Source organism: Ammospiza nelsoni, chromosome 11 (assembly GCF_027579445.1).
Source record: "Ammospiza nelsoni isolate bAmmNel1 chromosome 11, bAmmNel1.pri, whole genome shotgun sequence".
NCBI classification, from domain to species: domain Eukaryota; kingdom Metazoa; phylum Chordata; class Aves; order Passeriformes; family Passerellidae; genus Ammospiza; species Ammospiza nelsoni.
The window spans coordinates 9068424-9088707 of record NC_080643.1 but is presented as its reverse complement, the minus strand read 5'-3'; the positions used below and the strand labels follow the sequence as shown (position 1 = coordinate 9088707).

Below are 20284 nucleotides of genomic sequence, written 5' to 3'. Positions count from 1 at the left end.
ATAAAACTCCACATGTTTCATTTATTTGAGGTGCTACATCACCTCCCAGGCACTGAGCTACAGGGCACCTCTGTGCTACATGAGACATCGACTGGGTCTACGACGACACAGCACTCACTGCTACACACACGGCACAGATACGCCGTGGCACAGATGGGGCCGGACAGGGCAGTGAGGCCAGCGGCAGTCCTGCCACCGCTGCTCCCCCCACGCTGCTGGCGATGGCCATCCCACCAGGCAGGAGTTTGCCCTGGGCTTCATTGCCACAGCGCTGCAGGAGCTGGGACTTCCCACAGCTGCAGCTGCTCTGGTGCCTGGCATCATGGGACAGAGGCTTCCTGGAGCCAGGTCACCCTGGGTGAACACATGGGCGTTCACACACCCTGTCCCCGTCTTCAGGCACTTGGTGCTTGGCCAGGGCTGGTCCCCGGGGTCCCACTCAGGGCACATCACGCAGGCACAGAGCCTCAACAGCGCCACTGGGACCCTGGGCCACACCGCCGATGATGAAGAGCAGGCTGGGTGCTGGGCAGCTGGAGCAGGAGCAGCGGCCAGTGGGCATGGGGGGCAGCGGCTCCCACTTTTTCTGTGAGAGGCTGAACCCTTCCACTGAGTCCAGTGGGCAGGACTGGTTCCCTGTGGAAGACAGAACCACATCAGCCTCTGTGCAGCTCCCCTGCCCCTCACCCCAGGCTCTGCCTTTTCCCTTCCACATCCCTTTGATGCCTGAACAGGAGCTCTGAGCTGCACAGGCTTTGAGATCCCAGAGGCAATTAATGGGGGCACAAGAGGATTAGCAGAGTCCCCATAGGGATGGCTGCAGGCACTAATGCCCCACCTGCTGGCTCTGCCCCCTCAACCACTCCTCGCCCTCCCCCCCTCCCCGTGCCAGCACTCTGCAGGGATAAGGCAGCTCCAGCTGCAGCAGGACTCAGGAGCAATGCCACACTGCAGGAATGCAGCCAGCACCATTCCCTATTCCCACAGCAATCTTGGGGGTCTGGCAGCCCTCCCTGCAGGGCTGGCAGTGCTGTGGCTGGCACCAGGCTCCCCAGGCAGCCCTTCCTGCTGAATGCCCTCTGATGAGTGACAGCTCTAACCTTTCCCCAGCTCTCTTGGGAGAGGGATGCAGCACTGCAACCCTGCACAGCGGAGCTGAGCCACTGTTGGGCTGTGTGAGCCCAGAACGCTGCACATGAACAGGGAAAATCCTGATTGGGGAGTGAAAGGGGCAAGGGACACAGTGGGTCAGCCAGCGGGACAGGGCAGTAGGGTCTCCCCAGCACTTGTGAGAGCACAGAGAGATGCTGCTGCAGACAGTGTTGCAGTAACCCCCTGGCTTGGCACAGCCAACCTCCCCACTGCCATGCAGATCATTGATGTGCCCCAAAGAATGGGGATGGGAACATGGCCACACTCCTACCCCCAGCATTACCGAGGCCACCCACAGCCACCACTCTTCCTCCCAGGCATCCAGCCACGAAGTCAGCTCTCTTCTCTTTCATACGGATGGTGCGGTTTGGCTTTCTCCACACACCTGGGTATGAGAGGGAGTGAGCATCACCCGCTGGGGTTTCCCCTCTGTACACCAAGGCCACAGGTTAATCACTCCCTGGGACCAGGGAGCACAGGATTCATTCACCATGGGTACAAGGGGCTGATGTTCAGAGCCCAGATAATCATGTCCCTCAAACACCTCCCACCAACCCACAGAATCATCTCAGACCCACAGAAGATGCTTCCTCCTCACCCAGAGACATGGAGCTCACCCTGCGCAGGATCAAACATCTCCACGGTGTTGACAAAATGGGGACGGGAGTAGAAGTTGTGGGGCCCTGGCTGCTGCAGCCCCCCCAGGCTGAAGACAACTCCATCAGCCATGGCACAGGCGGCGAAGGCGCGGCGGCTGGGCACGCTGGGGTAGCGTGTCCAGCTCCTTGTCTCCACGTCAAAAGCCTCAAAGGCAGTGACAGGCAGCTTGCCTTGCCGGCCTCCTATGCACAGAGGAGATGTAGCAGCCAGTGCCCCAAGCTGGCACTATTGGTGTGCTCAGCGAGCAGGATGGGGCCTGCTGGCTGCAGTGCTGGGCACTATGGAGCCACTCTGGGGTGCACCAGGTCATTCTCTGACCTGGGAACAGAGGAAGAAGAGGGTAGAGGCACAGGGGATGCTTGGTTTGCCCCAGCAGCACCTACCCAGGATGAAGATCTTGTTTCCCTGCAGGAAGGCAGAGGCCCCATAACATGGTGTGGGCATGGAGGGTAGGGGCTGCCAGTGATCCTTTGCCGGCTCATAGACACGGACCAGAGCCTGGGGAGAGGTGTCCGCACCCATTCCCCCCAGGGCGTAGACAGCCCCATCTGGAAAAGAGGCAGCAGTGAGGCAGGGGGGTCTGCGGGCAGCACCGAAGGGCTGCGAGTGCCCCCATGCCCTCCAGGGCAGGCAGCAGCGCTACTGCTGAGCCCCACAGCCAGACACTGCTCCAGGGCAGCTGGGGACAGTGAGTACAGCCAGGCCTGAGCCTGGCAATGCCCTGGCTGCACTGGGACCCTCTTGCCCCCCTCTCCATCCCATCCATCAGGCACAGACAAGAGCACAGGGCTATCCTCTAATTATTCTCGGCAGTATCATCTCCCTGGAGACACCATGGCAACACAGCCATACTGCCAAATCCTGCTTCCAGCGCGGCCGGCACCCCTGCCCGCTCCCACCACTGTCCTGGCATTTCCTCTGCCCTGCCCACTGCAGCCTGGTCCATGCCAAGCATCCCTGTCCAGGGAACAGACATGGGCACCACATACAGGGACCAACCCTGGCTCCTGGCAAGCTGCACTCTACCAAGACTCCAAGGATGCTTAGCAAACTTTGGGCAAGAGTCACAACATGTTCCTATCCTCACCTCTCTGCACAGCTGAGATGCCCATGGAGGGCTGAGCCAATGCCGCTTTCTTCTCCCATTTGCCCTCATCCACGTGGTAGACCTCAACGGAGGCGAGGGGGCTCTGCGCCGCATCCACACCGCCCACCACCAAGATCTGCTTGCCCAGGGCGAGGACGGCAGCGCCAGCCCGCGGCGTGGGCAGGGGTGGGAGCGTGGTCCAGCGCTGTGCTTGGAGGTCGAGCACCTCAGCAGTTCCCAGGGCTCGCCCGGCGCCCCCGCAGCCGCCCAGCACGAAGAGCTGCCCGTCGCGGTGCGCGGCGCTGCAGTACACGCGCCGCGTGGGCATGGCGGGGAAGGTGGCCCACGCGAAGGCGCCCGCGCCCGCCGCCATGGGCCAGCTCAGCCGCCTCGGGGGTCCCCGGGCTCTGGCCCCGCCGTGCCGCCCATCCGGACCGGCTCGCCACTGGTCCGGCCCACGGCCTCCTGCGGGGAGAGCATCCGAGTCAGAGCCCAGGCACCCATCGCTCCCCCAGCCCCAGCTAGCCAGCTCCCCTTGGCGGTGCGACAGCTCCGGCTTCGCGGGGCTCCGCACTGCACCCCGGGCTGCCTGCCCACCCCCTCCGGGCTCCCGACTGCGCCCCACGGCTCCCTGTCCGCCCCCTCCGGGCTCCCACTCCCTGGGGCTCTCTGCCCGCACGTACCAGTGCTCTTGCTTCCCGAGGTTTCCGCATCCCGGCTCCCACTACCCGGTGCTGCTGGTGTACAGCCCGCACTCACTGGGACCCTCGCGCGCCCGGGGCTCTCTACCCGCATCCCCCGGGTCCGTACCCCGCAGAGGCTTCCCGTTCACAATCCGGACCCCGGCAGGTTCCTGCTCTCGGCGCACCGTCCTCACCCCCGGTGCTGCCCGCACTCCCGCCCGCAGCCCCCGGCGCTCCGGCGCACTGCCCCGCAGCCCGCACCCACAGGGCTCCCGCCCACAGCGCGCTGGCACCGGCGTCCCCGGGGCTCCCGCTGCAACGCTCGCGCCCCCGGCGCTCCCCGGATACCCGCCCGCAGCCCCGGACGGCCGCTCCGCCGTGCCCGGACTGCCCGCTCCGCTCCGCTCCTCTCCGCACCGCCGCTGGGAGAGGGACAGGGTCAGGGACCAGGACCGGGACCGGGACCGCACTCACCTCTCCGCCCGCTCCGCCGCTCTCCCCGCCGCTCCGCGCCTCTGCCCGCCCCGGGCCCGCCCGCTGCCGGTGGGGGCGGCGCCGCGTCCGCCCCGGCCCCCCTGCCGTGCCCCTCTCCCCCCCGCCCGGCCCTCCCGGTGCCACCGGCCCGCTGTGCCCCTGCCGCGTTCACCTGGCCGGGAAGGAACCATCGCAGGGAGAGGGGCTGGAGAGACCCTGGATCTGCCCTCCCTTGCTGTGCGCTGCCAATGCCAGAGCCAGGCAGTGCCAGGCTCAAGGAGTCGGGAACCCACCGTCCCACGCTAGAGATGACCCCTATCCTGTCACCACTGCAGGGACAGAACATGAGCTCAGCCCTACTCTGAGCACGACCTTGCTGGGGTCTCTCAGCAGCATCACGAAAGGTGCACATGGGTCTCAAACCCTCCACCAACACTTTTGTCCCCACTTGGCTGAGCCAGGCAAATGAACACGCTGGGAAAGGCGCTTCCCACCCACCAGCACAGGCAGAGCCAAGGGCAAGCAGAAAACTCACACAAAAATGAGCTAAAAAGGTTTGCTTTAAAAACAGACAGAAGTGACAAGGCATCCGCCGAGAACACCACACCACAAATGCCACCTGGGGATGCTGCTGCTAACACTGTACTCATCCTGGCACCTGCTCTGCACCAGCCATCATTGCAGGAGCAGGAAGTGAGGTGCAAACACTGCGAGGCTGCCTGCATCACAGGATGGTGGAAGGGACCTGCCTGGTGACTGCAGAGGGACACTAAGCCCCAGCCCTCGTGCAGAAGTGGGCACCCCGGGCAACACTACCAAAGACTGGAAAACCATTTCCTCCAAAAATCCCATCACACAAGCTCCCAGGATGCTTGTGTTTGCTCATGGAAGGTCCTGATAGGACTGAACGCCCACATTGCACATTGGAGAGGTAACAGCTTGAAGCAGGAGCCCGCCTGGGACTCTGACTGCATGCAGCAGGAAGCGGGTGGTGTCCCAGTCTGGAGGCACTCAGCCCCATGAGGTGCAATCACTGTCCATCCCACTGCTGGCTCGGGGTGTCCTTCTCCACGCAGGCCAGGTAGCGGTCGTAGTTCTCCTCGCACCTCCTCACACAGTGCAGGAAATAGTCCTCATCAGCAATGGCCTCCAGCAGATTGGTTTGCACCAGGCAAATGTTGTACAGTGCTGAGGTGGGCACACTCCTGGGACTGCTGCTGCCCTGCTCTGAGAATACCTGCAGGGAGAGCAGAGCCTGGCAGCAATGCACACACCCCGTGGTGTGCTCTGCCCTCCCCTCAGCCAGGCACCTCCATGCTGTGTGTCAGGGCAGAGGGCAGGGTGATCCTATCTCCACTGCAACAGCAGGTGAAATTTCTTGAGATTTACCCCTCTCCCAGAAATTGCCTTTGACTCTGAACCAGCATGTCATACGTGCCTGGTGCTCCCTTAAGGAAACAGACCACACCATGCAGCTGGAAGACAACGGCTCTGCGGAGCAGCTGACTCCAGGCAAACCTCTGCCAACAGCTCTTCCTTCAGCTACCACAGGATGGAACAGGGACTTCACCTTCTGATCTCCACCATGGCCTGTTTAAAGACACCTGGCAACCTGTTTCACTCCTAGTGCTGCTCTGTCACCATCACTGAAATGGGGACAGCCCTTCAGAGCTGGTGGTGATGCAAGAGGAAGGGAGAATGGCTTTCCACCTACTGATCCTGGCTGCAGGACAGCAAGGTCCCAGCAGTGACGATGAGCCCTGCTGGGAAGATGCTTGGCTGCTGCCCAGACTCCCATGAGGTCTGCTGCTGCCATAACTGGATCCTACCTGTGTGATCCAGCGTGGGAGCAGCCCCAGGGCTGGCTGCATGGCTGCCATGAGATTAGCACAGCAGCCTGACTGACCAGCCATGCAGGCTACCAATGCCAAAGGAGGAACTCCTTGATCACACAAGATAGCCCGATGCTGAAATGCAGCAAGTGGAGCTGTGTGAGCCACACTCCAGCTGCAGATCTGCATGCAGCAGCCATTGCAGAGGCTCCCCTCAACCAGGCATGGCACAGACCAAAGCTTGGTCCTGACAGGTCTGTCCAGGGAGTAACAATTCCTGCCACCAGCTACAAATGTGTAAACTGAGAAAGCTTGTATGGAAGGGAACATCCAATGAGCATCCCACCCCTTTCCACTCCCAGGCTGCCTGCCAAACACTGCAGACAATTCACTGGCTGCCGTGCTTCCCCCCTGCACTCCATATGGATGGAAACAGGCAGGGGTTGAGGATCACCCATGGACCTGCAGCTCTTGTTTGAGCACTGACAGCTGTCCAATGGCCAGGCATGGCTCTGTCTGTGTAAACATTCTGTTTCCCAAGTGTGCTCCCCACAAACACTGCCCCTTCCTTCACTCAGGCAGGTGACAAGGCTGGCAGCCCGGATATCATTGCTGCTGCCTCCAGGCACGGGGCTGACTCAGAGGGGAGCAGAGGCAGCCAGCACCTGCTGTGCATTGCTGACAGCTGATCTCACCCTCCCTGTGCATCGCTGCACCAACACTGGTGGCACAGGATGCAGTGACATCAAGGCTATGCCTTGACCCCCTCTGCAGCCTCATGCAAAGGGGACAAAACATGTCTGACCTTGCCAGGGATACCCCAGTGCAGGCTGCAGGGATACCCCAGTGCAGGCTGCTGGTGCCAGAGGCGCCTTCAGCCACCTACCTGGGGGTGAACAATGGTGTCTCCATCATCCAGCCGGATGTTGTCATCAATGAAGATGTGCTGAATGTCAGGATCATGGGGGTCTATCCACAGGGGCTTCCCACCCTGGGAAGAGAACTGATTTCTGGCCCACCTGAAACAGTAAGTGGAGAAGGAACAGTCAGGGCAGGAAGAGGGTGACAGCTCCCAGGAAATGGCAGACTGTACTGCAGGCCCAGGGCACCCTCTGAGCCAGGGAAGCAGGATGGAGAATGTCCTGTCCTGCTGCCCATGCCCTCCCAGAAATGAGGCATTTTGCAGCAAGGTGACAAATCAGGGGGCCTTTGGAGAAAAGCAGGAGGTACACCAGGGGATGGGGACCTCAGGAATGGTGTGAGAGTCCCTTCAGGCTGCCCACAGGCAACATGGGAAGTGCCTAAGTGATAGAGACCCCAACAACATAAAGGCTTCAAAACTAGGAGCTATCCCAGAAACAAAGAGAATCACAGGAAAGAACATAATGGCCAAGCCACTTTCTCAGTGCCCTCTTTCTCACCAGTCAAAGTGGTCTTGGAAGCCTCCAATTCCCTCAAAGGAGCTGAAGAAGTTGTAAAGCTTTCTTTTGTCTTCCCGGGTGGCCAGACGCTCTGCTCCATGCGTTAGCACCACCTCTTTCTTGCTGCACCGTATCTGGCCAGGGGTAAGGTCCACAGGGAGCTGCAGGACCACAGAAAATGGGGAAGGAAAAGTTTCCAAAGCAGACAGGTTGTTTCACTGGCAGAGACACTAAGCAGCAGGGTGGAGACTCCCCACCACTACAGTGTGGGAGGATGGTGCTGGGAAAATGACAAGAGGAGGCATGGAATGCATCCAACCAAAAATCATCCCCTCCCCAGGGATGGAAAGGAACGACTTCCCCAGGGATGTAAAGGAATGTCCTCCTAGCTGCACACTGCGCCCATTTCAATCTCTGCTATCTGAAAACACTCCAAGGAATAACTAAAGCATCTTCTAGAGCTCATTCCCAGCACTCCTGCCCAGTGTGCTGCCAGGGGAGGAGAGTGCAGCTGTGATCGGCTCTGGGCCAGGGAGCCCTGCTCTGCTGCAGCAGCCTCTCCTGGGGAGGAGGAATGCTCTGTCCAACACGGGATACACCAAGAGGAGACCATTCCACACAGGATCTGCACACACATGCTCCCCCACAGCTCACGGCTTCATCCAGAGAACTCCATGCTTTTACAAGCAGTCTGGCCAAGCAGCTGGAGAGCAGTCTGACGTGGGGGGGTCTCCGTGGGACCATCCGGCTGCCCTTCCCCATCACCACGGACCCTCAGGGCGCCACTCACCGCCACGTCCCGCAGGGCAGGGAACTGCGGGTGCTGCCCGTCCAGAGCGCTGCGGACGGCCTGCAGGGCGCGGGGCAGGTCGGTGCCGAAGGTCCTGAAGACAACAGCGAAGGCTCTGCCATCCCGGTGCAGCGCGTCCAGGAGGCGGAAGAAGGAGGGCAGGATCAGGTGGTAGCGTTTGCCGGGCTCCCCTGGCACCGACAAGGCGTCGTGCGGCTGGCCCGGCCACTCCAGCAGCCGCAGGTGGCGGGCGTGGAGGTCACGGAAGCGCCGGCCCGGGCCGGCCTCGGTGAAGGCGGGGTCCCGGCCGTGGCGGCTGTAGTAGCTGAGGGCGCCGGGGCACGGGGGGCGCAGGGACGGGCGGTCGCTCACCCACTCCCACTCGCCTGGAACAGAGGAACGTGCTCAGCCCCCGCACCGCCACACGGGTCCCCGTACCCCCGGCACCGGCGCTCACCGGCAGCCCCGGCGCGGCCCCAGGTGACGGTGCTGAGAAAGGTGTTGAGCGCCGCTCGTGGGGCCTGTCCCGTCACCGTGTCCGCCACCACCACCGTGTTGTTCAGGTCCACGTGCAGAACCAGGCGCCGCCGTCGCCCGGCCCCGCCACTCATTGCCCCGACACCGGCCCCGTTACCTGGTGACGGCGCCGCTTCCGCCCGCGCCGCTTCCGCCCGCGGCGCCCCCTGCCGGCCCGGGACGGCCCTCGCCGCCGTTGCCGTGGTCACGGCGAGGCCGGAGGCGGAGGGGCGGAGCGCGGGGGGCGTGACCGAAAGGGCTCCGTGACTGTGGGCGTGACCGCGGCCCGCGGAAAGGGACGGGAAACGGAAGCAGGGCCGCTTCCGGCGCCCCGCGGGCGGCCATGTTGGAGCGGCGGGTGCGGCGCAGCGGCGGGCACGGGTCTGGCGGCAGCCGGTAGGTTGGGGCCGGCGGGCCCGGGCCCCACGCCGGCTCCCGGGCGAGGGCGCTGCCGAGCCGCCCGCTGGGGCGGCCTCGGAGCGCTGGAGGCGGAGCCGCGGCGCTGAGGGCCCCGCCCCGGCCCCCGCCCCCCCGGTCCCGGGAGCCGGCGCGGGCCGAGCGCGGGTGCCGCACCCCCTGTCTGCACCAATCATCTCCCGCAGCCCTGCCGGGAGGGGCCGGCCCAGGCGGCCTGCCCGCCCCGGGGTCCCTCCGCCGGCGGGCCGAGCCGTGGGAGGGTGCAGCGGGAGCGAGGGACGGGCGCTCGGGAAGGGGCATCGCCCGCGCCGAGGGGTGGGCCGAAAGGAGAGGCCGAGCGAGGACTGGCGGCCCCGTCGAGCCCTCCCTGGGACTGCGCACCGGCCTCCGGCTCCACAGGCTGCCCCAGCCCCGCGTCTCGGCCCTGCCGGCAGCCGCTTTCCCCTGCGGTGCACCGGGAGAGCCCTTTCCGTGCTCGGACAGCCGGGCCTCTAAGGCGGTGCTAGCCTCGACCTTCCGGTGCTGTGCCCCCGTAGCCCCCCACAACAGTGTGGCACGGGAGGGAACCGGCTGTGAGGAGGTCAGACTGTCCCGGGGTGCGTCTGCTCGTGGCCGGCTTTCCTCCAATACAGCTGGCACTGCACCAAACAGCACCGAGCAGTTGGATGGTGGAAAGTCCTGTTCCCATGAAATGTCACAGCCAGAACACCCCTTCAGATGTCCCAGCTGCTCCCGGGCTTGCTGCAGCCTGAAGATGATCCATTTTGCAGCCTGTTGAGCACATGTTGTTACTTGTGTTTCTTCATTGGTCTCTGCCTCACCACATCAAAATTACCATTACACCTTCTCTGGCTTTCCTGTGCTGGCACTGCTTGGTCACTTTGGAGGTAGTGACTCTCAGTGCTGGCTGGTGACGCTGCCTGGGGCTCTGTGGGATCACCTCCCTGCCTGCCTCCCCTCCTTTGTGGGAGATCCCCGCCTGCCTCTGAACAACTGCATTATCCTCCTCCAAATCCCTCTTTGGCCGTGACGTCTGCAGAGCACTTGACTGAGATTAGTCTGTCATGTGGAGGTTCTTACTCCCCCACTGACCTGTGCTTTCCCTTCTGTGGCTGCTCTTGCCTTGTGTCTCTTCCCTGCTTGTGCAGCTGGCGGCAGCACGGGCTCTGCTCCTGTGCTGTGTGAGACCAGAGTTCTGGGGGAACGTGGAACATGAGCAGTTCCTTGTTCTGGCTGCTCAGGCACTGACTTCTCCATCACAGCTTCCTTGCCTGTGCACTGCCCTCTCCAGAACTGTCTCTGACACCATCTGCATTTCCCTGATCAGGTTTTTTAGCTGAATCTTCATTATTATTTTGAGAGTATCAATAAAGCAAAAGATTTTATGTTGGTCTAGCATCCAGCTGTGGAGCTGTGAGGCCACCAGGATCTGAGTTCTCTTGAAGGGCTGCCCTTCAAGTCCTGCCTGGACTGCCCTTTAGTGCCTATTTTTTATTGAAAGCAATAATTGATGCTTTTATGCTGGGCAGGCAGCTGCACAGTGCCCTGAGTATGATCCCAGTGTTGTCCCTCAGGCCTTTGTACACTTGGCCCTGGTGATGTGTGTTTCCTTCATACCGCCCTGCTTGAATTTCCTGCTTCCTCCTCACTTGGCAGCAAGTGTCCTTGGATCAGCACCAGTTTGCTGTGACAGCAAGTTGTGGACCATTGTTCAGACAAGAGAACAGCAAGGAGCAGTGCTGCCTTGCCACAGCATTCAGCATCAACGAAGCACAACTGGAACGGCCTCCAGCCCTGCTGCCAGGTCTCCAGGAGGAAGCTGCAGCTTTGGCAGGGGACTCAGAATCAATTTTTGAGCGGCATCAGTTAAGAAGCTGAGAAATTGAAGGTGGTGCTGGGATGCAGTTGAAGTACTTAGGCATTTCTTAGTGTTGAGATGGCTCAATGGTCCTGGTTGAGATGTGTACACAGGGAAAAGGTTCAGTTCCTTTTGAGGGTTCAGTTTTTCCCCGTGAAAATGAGATCTGTTTGTCCAAAGCTGGGGTGGGTCAAACTCAAACTGGAAATGAGCTACAGATTTTGCTGAGTTAATCATTGGAATCCTTCATCTTGGGGTGGATTGGATGGTATTTCCTGAAATCTTTGTTTAGGTTGGAGGATATTTTTGTGAGAGATGTTTTAGTTTTATTTCAAAGATAAATGAGTGACAGGTTTTTCTTGGTGATGCTTCTATGTTGGATTGAGCCCAGAATCTGACCCAGGGTTTGCAACCAGCCACGCCTGGGCTTAATGGTTTCAGGTCCCATATTAAAAACTTGGATAATTTCAGTTGCTGTAAGCTAACTGTCTTCTTTCTCCTTTTGAGGTGTCAAGGGTTGTTTTTCCAGTAATTTGGACCTTTTTGAAGCACCTGCTTGCCTAATGCCATGAATATTGCAGTGAACCATGAGGAAGAAAAAGCTGTCCATTCCTGGTCAAGAATTTCCTCTGCAGGGCAGAAAGTTCTGGAGGAAGCCCTCCGAGTCTTCAACCCGATGTCCAAGGATCTTTCGGACACAGAGACCCAGCTGGTGGCCTTCATCCAAGGCCTGAAGGAGGAGGGCTACCAGCCCACGATTCTGAGGAGTAAGGATGTGTACGGGTACAGCTCGTGCACGGCAGTCACGCCGAGTCAGACGGGAGCAAACACTCAGCGCAACTGTGCCAGCACCACTGAGCCCACCCAGAGTCCAGCCAGGAACTCAGGGGCAAAAGTGGCCCCTTTGCCCACCAGCATGCCAGTGAGCTCTTTGAAAGTCTCCAAAGGGGATTCCAGAAATCTCCTCTTGAGCTCCTTGAAGCAGACAGGATCTGGCACATCCAAGGCGGCGACGGTGGGCTTCCCTACAAGCATGTATCCTGACGTGTATCCAGCTATGAGACTGTCAGTGGTTCTGGAAGCCCTGGTGCCACTGAAGACTGCCACGTCCTGTTTGGAGTCCAAGTACACACAGGGGCGTCTTGGCATCTCTCCCTCAGACCTTAAACTCCTCAAGACTTCAGGTGCACCAAGGCAGTTTTCTTCAGGCAAGAGCACTAAAATAACTGAAGGCAAGGGGTACAAGCGTTTGGTTAAGAAAGCTCCTGATTCTGGCACCCGTGCTTTAAAGCTTCTGAAGGGACCAAAGGGTGGAGTGCTGCAGGAGAGCAACGCCTGCAAAGCCTCCGGAGTTCTCAACGGGAGAGTCGCAGGCAGCTCGTCCCAGGACTGCGCCACAGCGCCACAGCCCAAGACCTTGAAAATCAAAGATAAGGAAGTTCTGCTGGGAAAAACAGAGTGGAAGGACAGCAGCACTTACCAGGAGGGCACTAGGCAGAAGAAGAGAAGAGCTACAGAGGCAAAAGAAGCACCACAGAGGAAAAAAGCAAATACCATTCCTGTCCGAAAGAAAACTCGAAAGGCTCAGAGCACTTTGAACCTGCTGAAATTCCGGACCATCAAGGTGGGCAACTCTTCCTCTGATGATGAAGTGAGGAGGAGAGCACAGAAGATTCTTAGGGTCAACTTGTCCCCTGTGATCCAAATTCAGCCCTTGTCCCATTCTCATAGTGTCCCCTGAATTTCTTCACTTTGTCACTTTTTTTTGTAAGTAAGTAAATACGAGCCTGGCACCAGAGCACAGAGAGGCCTAGGAGTGACTCTGTGTCTCTGGTGCCAATATGCCCACTAACCTGCAGACAGAGCAGCCCACTCTCATGCTGTTCCTGCCTGTCTGCCACTGCTGTGCAGAACTGGCTGCAGAAATCCAAACCCCTGTTTGGGAGTGTGGGACAGTGACTGTCGCCAGCATTGAGCTGAGCAGGCCGGAGAGCTCACTTCTCACCAGGCTCCCCTGAACGTGGCAGGCTGTGCTCTTGTGCAGGGGAGAACACAGGACTTTCTCATAACATTGATGCACTGTGATATTGCTCTTTTTCAAGCTGTACATTTACTGGTTTTATTTTGATCAAATTTTATAACTTTATTATCTATATATCTATATATCCATATATGTGCATATGGCCCAGGAACTGTGGGAAGATGCACTTCCTCCATCCCTTTGGGATTGGGTTTGATAGCTTTTGTTCCTCCTTCCCTTCAGCTAGCCTTTTGTTGAAAGGTGCCAGAATTCCTTTGTGGTTCATTGTTGTGACATCTGTCCTGGGCTCCCTTGAGCAGCTCAGAGGCAGCAGCAGTGTAGCCAGTTGTTTGTCTCCAGAATGCCAAACAATCTGGAGAATTACCAGCTGGTAGTTTTAATTCTGTTTTCAGTATAACCTCTGCATAACAGTGGGGGAGTGTCACAGGGCTGCAAGTCTGTCTGACATCTTTGGGCACCTCCTCCCTTTGTGGGTAGCAGAAGTTTTGAACACATGGTAGGAATTTGCCTCCAATGAGGATTCCTCCTTAGCACCCAGCATTACTCTGCTCTCCTGTACCCCAGGTGCAGCTATGGATCACCAACTGTGACTGTTAGAGCCAAAGGGCTGGAATTGTTAGCATGAACTGTGTAGTGTCCTGCCCCCCATGTAACTGCTCTGCTGTTGCTGGGTGTTCCAGGAGCAGATCCCAGGTGCTGGTAGAGAACTGTTGGCTTTGGCTGGAGTTAAACCACAACAGAGACACACGCTGTGTTTGAATGCTTTAGCTACATCCTGCCAGTCCCAGACTCAGTGGGATACTTGAGCCTGAGTTAAAGCAGAAAAGTGAAAAATTTGGGAGCACATACACCAGCACTTAAACATAGAGAGTCACTTTCTGTGGTTTGTGGGGATGAAGCAGTAGGAGGGGAGATGGGCATCATGTGGGGGGTGGCAGCCTTGCTGTGCCATCAGGGATGTTGTGAGAAGGTGTGTGGCAGGTGTGAGAGCTCTGTGTGGAAGGAGGAGTGCAGGCTCTGCCATCCCTAGGAGGCACTGCAGAACCGCTGCACACGGCTGCTGTCACCTCCCTGCACTGGGGCACGCTGTTGGATCAGAACACGGCTCTGTGCTCTCTGCACTCCACAGGGAGGGATCTACTAATCCCAGGAGAAACACCTCACTGGAGCAGTTAGTGCTGCTGCTGTCACCTGGAAGGGACAGCCTGCTGTCCTGGGGAAAGGAAGAGGCTGGGTATGGGCCTGGCTCTGTATATTGCTGTCTGCTCAGATGTCTGCAGCAGTAGTGTAATCCACTCATTCTCTCACCACCTCAAAATACCAGTTGTCTGACCTAATAATCTCTGTGGACACTGGCTGAAGGGATGAGCTCCCCAGGGAAGTCCCAGGTCCTTATATTTGAGCCCCACCCCTGAGCACCTGGTTGGATTTCAGTGGTTTATAAAACGGGTCAGTGTCTGATCCCCAGCATAGAAAGGAAGACTGGTGTGAAGAGAAGAGAGGAGGTTCATGACAGGGTGAGAAGGCAGGGAAGTTGAGTGTTCTGAGGTGCATCTGGGTTCTCCTCTCACCCACATAGAGCAGGGTGGAGGTTCACTTTCACTAAGCAACCTGGTCTAGTGTAAAGTGTCCCTGCCCATGGCAGGTTGGTTGGAACAAGATGGTCTTTAAGATCCCTTCCAACCCAAGCCCTTCTGTGATTTTATGATTCAGGGAATGATTGCAAGCCCTGAACCCCAGACTTGGGTTCTGAGTTGCTGTCAGAGATCATAACTTGCAGTGTTTGAGACTGACCTGTGAATGCCACTGCTTGGCTGCCAAGGAGGAGGAAATATTTTCTTCTGCTTCTGTGTTTTAAAATGCCCTGCCAGAGAGTTCCCTGTCCTGACCTGGTGCTGGATGAACAGGGGCTCTCCATCACTGTCAACTGGCCAAAAATTGCTTTGTTCCTTTTGTTCCCACTCCTTCAGACCTTTCTCATTCCCACGCTCTCAAATGCCAGGTCTTGAAGTCCTGCACTGGTGTTTCTCTTTTGGGCTGTTTCCCGAGGAGGGCTCTGAACTCCTGCCTGTGGTATTGCTGTCAGGCTTCTCAGCAGCTTCCCCGGTTCCCAGACCCTTATAAGGGCACTGAGAGCTGTCTTTGGAGTCTCCTTATGCAGCACAGGCGTCCCAGCTGAGCCCTTGGCCTCCGCTGGGAAAAACAACATGCATCAACAAGGCTGAATCCAGGTCGGAGCCTCTTTTTCTCCAGCCTGAGTGGGAAGCTGAGCACCTGAGGCCAACTTACCAGGGCACATCCCTCCTCATCACTGCGTGTCTTCTCTCAGCTGTACTGCTGCCTGCCTCTTCACTCTTTTCTATCACCTCTTGTCTTTCACAGCTTGGGTCTCTGCCAGTCAAGGACTTGACTTGTATTGTTGCTTAACACATCCAGCACAGCGTCCAGCCTTTGTGCTGCCGTGCCTTTCCCAGCACTGAGCTGAGTTCTGTGCGTGCTTGGTGGTGACAGTTTGCCCTGTGTCCTTCCAGGCACCAGCAAAAGGTGTTCTGCTCCACAGGGAGAGACAAGCTTTGGAAACACCTCTGTGTCACTGAGGCTGCTGCCAGGGAAGTGAGCACTCCATAGCTGTGTGCTCAGGGACTTGCTCATCACCAGTCCCCTCTGTCAGCTCCCCTGTGCATCTCTAACAGACCACAGGGCCCTGAGCAACAGGGCAGTGCTGAACCTCCATTCCCTGCCCTCCTCTTGTCTCTTCCTCCTCTTGCAGGTGCTTTGGGAACTTGACTGAAAGGGTTGCAGGTTGTTATAGAGGGGCTTTACAGCTCTGTGCCAATGCCAGCAAATGCTGCCGTGGTACCAGCCAGCACTGGCAGAGGGGGTGCCTCAGTCTGGCACAGGTTGGCTCCCCCATCCTTCAGCTCATGCCCAGGTGTGGGTGCTCCTGGTGCCCTGGGCATGTAACACTGATGTGCACGAGGCTGCAGAGGGGCTCTGTGTGCATGTTGCTCTCTGCTGTTCGGGGTAGATGAAGGGTTTGATCAAACCAGAGCTACCTAAGACCTGATCTAGCCAGAAGTCTCCTCCACAGGTCCCTTCTATCCTGTGTTATTCTGTGGCAGCTGAGTAACACTTGCAGGGATCTGTGCAACAGTAACTGGCAGGCACAGAGAAATGCATTGCCCAGAGCGCTGTGGTCTCTGCTGAGCATGTGGTATGCACCTTGTCCAGACCTGTTTCTGTATTAGTCACTTTGAATTCATCCAAGTGCCTAACCTGGCCTGTGTTGTTCTGGGCACTGTGACAGCAGAGAGCTTTGGAGACTCTCTTAGGAATGCTTTTAATGCATGGATTTGTGCCACTGTCACTTCTAGAAATGATTCGGCTAGCGGTCGAAGGGCTCTTCTTCCAACTGATTTTTTTGGAAATAATTTCTCCTTTTGTTCAACTGCCAAGGAGCAGTTTATGCTTCCTCTCCAGCAGACAAGGTCCTTGAGCTTCCTGCATGCTTCAGATGTCCGTCAGCAAGGTCCGTGGGGAGAGCAGCCTGTCCGGCAGGCAGCTGAAGGGGAAGCTGACATCAGATACCAGTTGAAATCACAATGTTAATTGGTAGAAATGTTCTGAAGCTCATGTCCACTGTGATTAGATTTCACCATCTGCCACTGCTTATGGTTGTAGAAGTTTCTCCTCAGCCTCTTCCCTGCAAGCCACGTAGTATGTTGCTGCTGCTGCTTCTAAACTATTTGCACCCCCATGAGCCAGCTGCTGTAGCAATCCTTGTACAAAATTTCTTAAGCGCATTTTTGCAAAAAAAGAAGGGATTATTTTATTACTCCTGCTTGGCAGCCCATGAGTGGTATTTCAGTGTGTGGAGGAGGTGTGCTCCCTGGAGTGCTCACCTCACTGGGCAGCTCTCAGACCAGGTCATACTACCAGGGCTGGGGTTAGTGGGCTGAGATCCCCCCAGTGCCTGGTGCTTCCTTGCATGGAGTTCAGCCAGTTGCCAGCTAGGAACATGCCAGGGGAATCAGCAGCAGCACGGCACAGATGGGTGATGCTGCACATGTGGCTCCAAGGTTCTGCTCCACAGCTGCCCATGGTTTGTGGCCTGTTCTCCATGCCCCCTGGTACACCAGGAGCATTTCTCCAGCTCCAGGTGTGGCAAGAGGGGCTGGGAGGCTCTGGGTTTTGGAATTGAGCACAGAGTTTGTGCCCTTTAAATTGTGACTTGTGCTGTGTTCATGGCCAGAACTTGCCAGCATGTGGGGGGGTTCAGCCAGCCCAGCAGTTCTTCCCCTTTGGATCCAAGTTCCCTGCCCTGTCTAGAAGCTGGGCCTTTGGCCATGGCTCAAGGGATCCCTGGGTATGGAGAGCAGGTTTGTCTCTCAGCTCCAGCTGGGCAGTGTGACTCGAGCTGGGCAGCTTCCCAGGCAGGAAGGCAGGTTCTGGTGGGAGGATCCTTTTTTTGGCTGTGGTTGGCAGGGTCGGTGCTGAGGTTTGGAGCACCGGCTGCTCAGCCAGGCTGGTTGGTTTTTGTGGAAGTGACAGTTTCTTTTTCAGTCTTCAAAAGGGCACTGGCCTCTTTGCTCCTGTGCTCAGATGGGGATGGCCTTGCAGGAGTTAAGGTGGCCCACGGGGAGGACAGCAGTTTTGGGATATCTGGCACCTTCCTGACAATGCTGCAGCCCTCAGCTTTGCCAGCTACCTGGGCTGGCACAACCTGTGGAGAGCACAGCAGGGCAGGATGCTCCTGAGCCCTCACATTCTGGACTCTGCTAGAGAGCACCATGCTAGGGTTTCCTTCTCCTTGCAGCTTGTTCTGCCTAGAGCTGGATGCTGTTAGGAAGGTGCCAGGTGCCGTGGAGGAATCTTGTCCCAGAAGACATGAGAGGCCAGCTTTTGTCACCAGGTCATCCCTGAGTGTGGAATGAAGCTTGTCTGTAGTTGGGACACGGCTGGAACTTGCAGGTTGGCCAGCAGCTGCCTCCAAAGCCATGGTGCTGAGGCCAGACCCCTTCCTTTGCTTAGGAGCACTAAGGAAGGCTGGTGAAAAAATGAGAAGTTGGGAGTAGGGAAAGCTAAAAATGCCAGCAGCACCTGGACAGCCAGCAGCCTGCTGCTTCTGTGTCTGCTGCAAGAGATGTGCAAAAGAGGAGCCAAGGCTGTGGCTTTCCACATCACTGTCTTCCCTCCATCCCTGCTTGGCCACAGAGCTCCCCCTACCCTGCCTGGCAGCAGTACATGGACACTGGTGCTGCAGGGGAGTGGGAGTCCTTTTGCAGCAGGCACCCCCCAACCCTTCATTCCCATCCTTCATCAGTCTCACAATCTGGCACTACTCACGTGGCCTCCAAAACACCTTCCCCAGAGAGTCCCTTAAAGGCCTTATTATCGTCTGGGACTCTGTCCTTATTGTCTTAATTAGCCCTTTCCATTCCTGTGTTCCTGTGGCTACAGGCAGCCCCTGTGAGTGTCTGGTGATTCCCACAGACACAGGCACACGGTGCTGTTTGAAAAGAGAAGGTGCTGCAAAGCTACCCCCAGAAATACCTCCCCTCCTGCCCCTGCTGCACTGCCCTGCCCAGGCCAGGACTGGGACAAGAGGAGTGTCAGTGTTTGTTCATGGTGGGGAAGGCACCGTGTGATGCCCTCTCTCCTCCTGGGTCCTGGTGCAGCTCTCCTGAGCTGAGGAGGAGCATTTCCTGAGCACAGGCATGGCAGCTGCTCTGAGTGACACAGGGGCTCTGGGTGGGCACTGCCCTGCCACTCTCTGCCAACCAGCATCTCCATGAGAGCCATCTCCACACAGCTGCACCGACCTGCTCCAGCTGAGAGCAGCACCAGGGGCTCTGCTGTGGCACTCCTGGGTGTTGGGGCATCCGAGCAACGCTGGGGAGCAGCAACTGCAACCCGCAGGAGGGCGAGTTACAAACTTTGTATCATGATTTTACAAATGACCATGTTGTTCTTGAGTGAACTTTTTACTGTTTCATTTGTTTGTGTAGAATGTTTCTGAAGTTCTAATAATATTTAATGTTAATATGAAGCTGGGCTGTTCCACGCTCAGTGTTGTATATTTTGGAATGGCATTGCTTAGTGAAAAGACAGCGTTAGTATTATTCCACTCTTTGGAAGGGAATGGGACAAAGAACAGACTGTCATTTTTCTTAAATGAAGTGAACTTTTTGTTATGAAGTCCTAGCAGGTGTCCAGCCCTTCAGTAAAATGGTGCTCAGAACCACCCAATGTGTCCAGCGTTTCTTTGGGCTATGACAGACAGCTGCTCCCTGGGCTCCGGCTCCCAGCCCTGTGTCAGCTCCATGGAATGGTGTTTCCCGTGTGCCAGCTGCTGCATGGGGCACACTCAGCTGCAGACCACACCCCCAGCTCTTCTCCCCACATCTCCCAGGGAAGTTTGGCATTACTCAAACTCCATTAAGGATTGCCTGGTTTGGGGTGGGAAATACCCCGGGTGGATGTCACTGGTGCCCAACTGGGATAAATCCACATTCCTGGTTAGTTCCTAGAAACATGCACGGTGGCACTGTGCTGGCAGGTTCTCTGCCAGCCCCAGCCTGCCTGCCCATCCTCTGCCTCCTCTGGATCTGCCCACTCGGCAGCCGGGACCCTCTGCCCGGCTGATTCAACAGAAGCGCCATTGTTCCACGGTTTGCAATCAGGATCCAGTGTGTGCTGCGGGGCTGTCAGTGCACTGACCCAGCACTAATGCTGGTGGGACCGTGGCCCTGGGCAGACAGCAGCTCCGGTGCCGTGCTGGAGCTCATTCCTCGAGAAGGGAAGTGGTTAAGTAATTCTCTGCTCATTAAGGATGTTCGGGAAAGTGCTGGCTGCCTGCTGCGTGCACGGAAGTCGGTCCAAGCAGGGCTGGCCAGGCGTGAGAGGCTGCCCCTGGAGCCTAGGGGCTCTGCCGAGGATGGGGGGGACGGGGGGGTCTCTGTGCTGCTGCAAGAGTGATCACTGCTGAAAGGTGCGGGGCAGCGAGGCTGTGGGCACGCGAGGAAGCGGGGGATGCTCGGCAGCGTTCAGCTGCCGGTGATGGAGGGCAGAGCTGCTGGCAGATCTCCGCCGGTGGAGCTGCCCCCGGACAGGCCCTGTCCCCGGGCAGACCCGGGCACCCCCACGCGTTCGGCTCTGGGGCAGAGGAAGGGATTGCAGCTTGGCATGGGAAGTCAGAGCAGCCTTCAGGGAGGTGCCTGGAAATGGACTGGGATGCCTCTCTTGTCCCTCACATCCCACTGAGAATCCTTCCCTCCCACTTTTACTTTGCTTTTCAAGGCCAGAGATCCTGTTACAGTTGCCTTTATCAGGCCTCTTTGGATCTCCTCAGAG

General features: G+C 57.8%; 3 protein-coding genes across 5 annotated transcripts; 1 reads left to right on the top strand and 2 right to left on the bottom strand.

Annotated features, from left to right (window-relative positions):
- Positions 1-15: 15 nt before the first annotated feature.
- KLHDC8B (kelch domain containing 8B) lies at positions 16-4075 on the bottom strand. Of its 3 annotated transcripts, none has more exons than XM_059479883.1 (6): positions 4057-4075; positions 2900-3364; positions 2196-2360; positions 1770-1994; positions 1436-1537; positions 16-636 (listed from the first exon to the last, which is right to left on the bottom strand). In XM_059479883.1, the coding sequence occupies exons 2-6, from the start codon at positions 3270-3272 to the stop codon at positions 440-442; spliced, it is 1062 nt and encodes a 353-aa protein (XP_059335866.1). In that variant the 5' UTR covers positions 3273-3364; positions 4057-4075; the 3' UTR covers positions 16-439. The 3 variants fall into 3 exon arrangements, with proteins under 3 accessions (XP_059335866.1, XP_059335864.1, XP_059335865.1); XM_059479881.1 differs by lacking the exon at positions 4057-4075 and adding an exon at positions 3583-3768; XM_059479882.1 differs by lacking the exon at positions 4057-4075 and adding an exon at positions 3583-3768 and having other exon boundaries at positions 1770-1982.
- A 386-nt stretch (positions 4076-4461) lies between these two features.
- Positions 4462-8738, bottom strand: LOC132078026 (uncharacterized). The gene is made up of 5 exons (XM_059479889.1): positions 8557-8738; positions 8100-8485; positions 7310-7470; positions 6775-6907; positions 4462-5293 (listed from the first exon to the last, which is right to left on the bottom strand). Exons 1-5 carry the CDS (start codon positions 8708-8710, stop codon positions 5087-5089), a joined length of 1041 nt encoding a protein of 346 aa, XP_059335872.1. The 5' UTR covers positions 8711-8738; the 3' UTR covers positions 4462-5086.
- Positions 8739-8956: 218 nt separating this feature from the next.
- Positions 8957-19175, top strand: CCDC71 (coiled-coil domain containing 71). The gene is made up of 2 exons (XM_059479886.1): positions 8957-9011; positions 11398-19175. The coding sequence occupies exon 2, from the start codon at positions 11459-11461 to the stop codon at positions 12629-12631; it is 1173 nt and encodes a 390-aa protein (XP_059335869.1). The 5' UTR covers positions 8957-9011; positions 11398-11458; the 3' UTR covers positions 12632-19175.
- The last annotated feature ends 1109 nt before the right edge of the window (positions 19176-20284 follow it).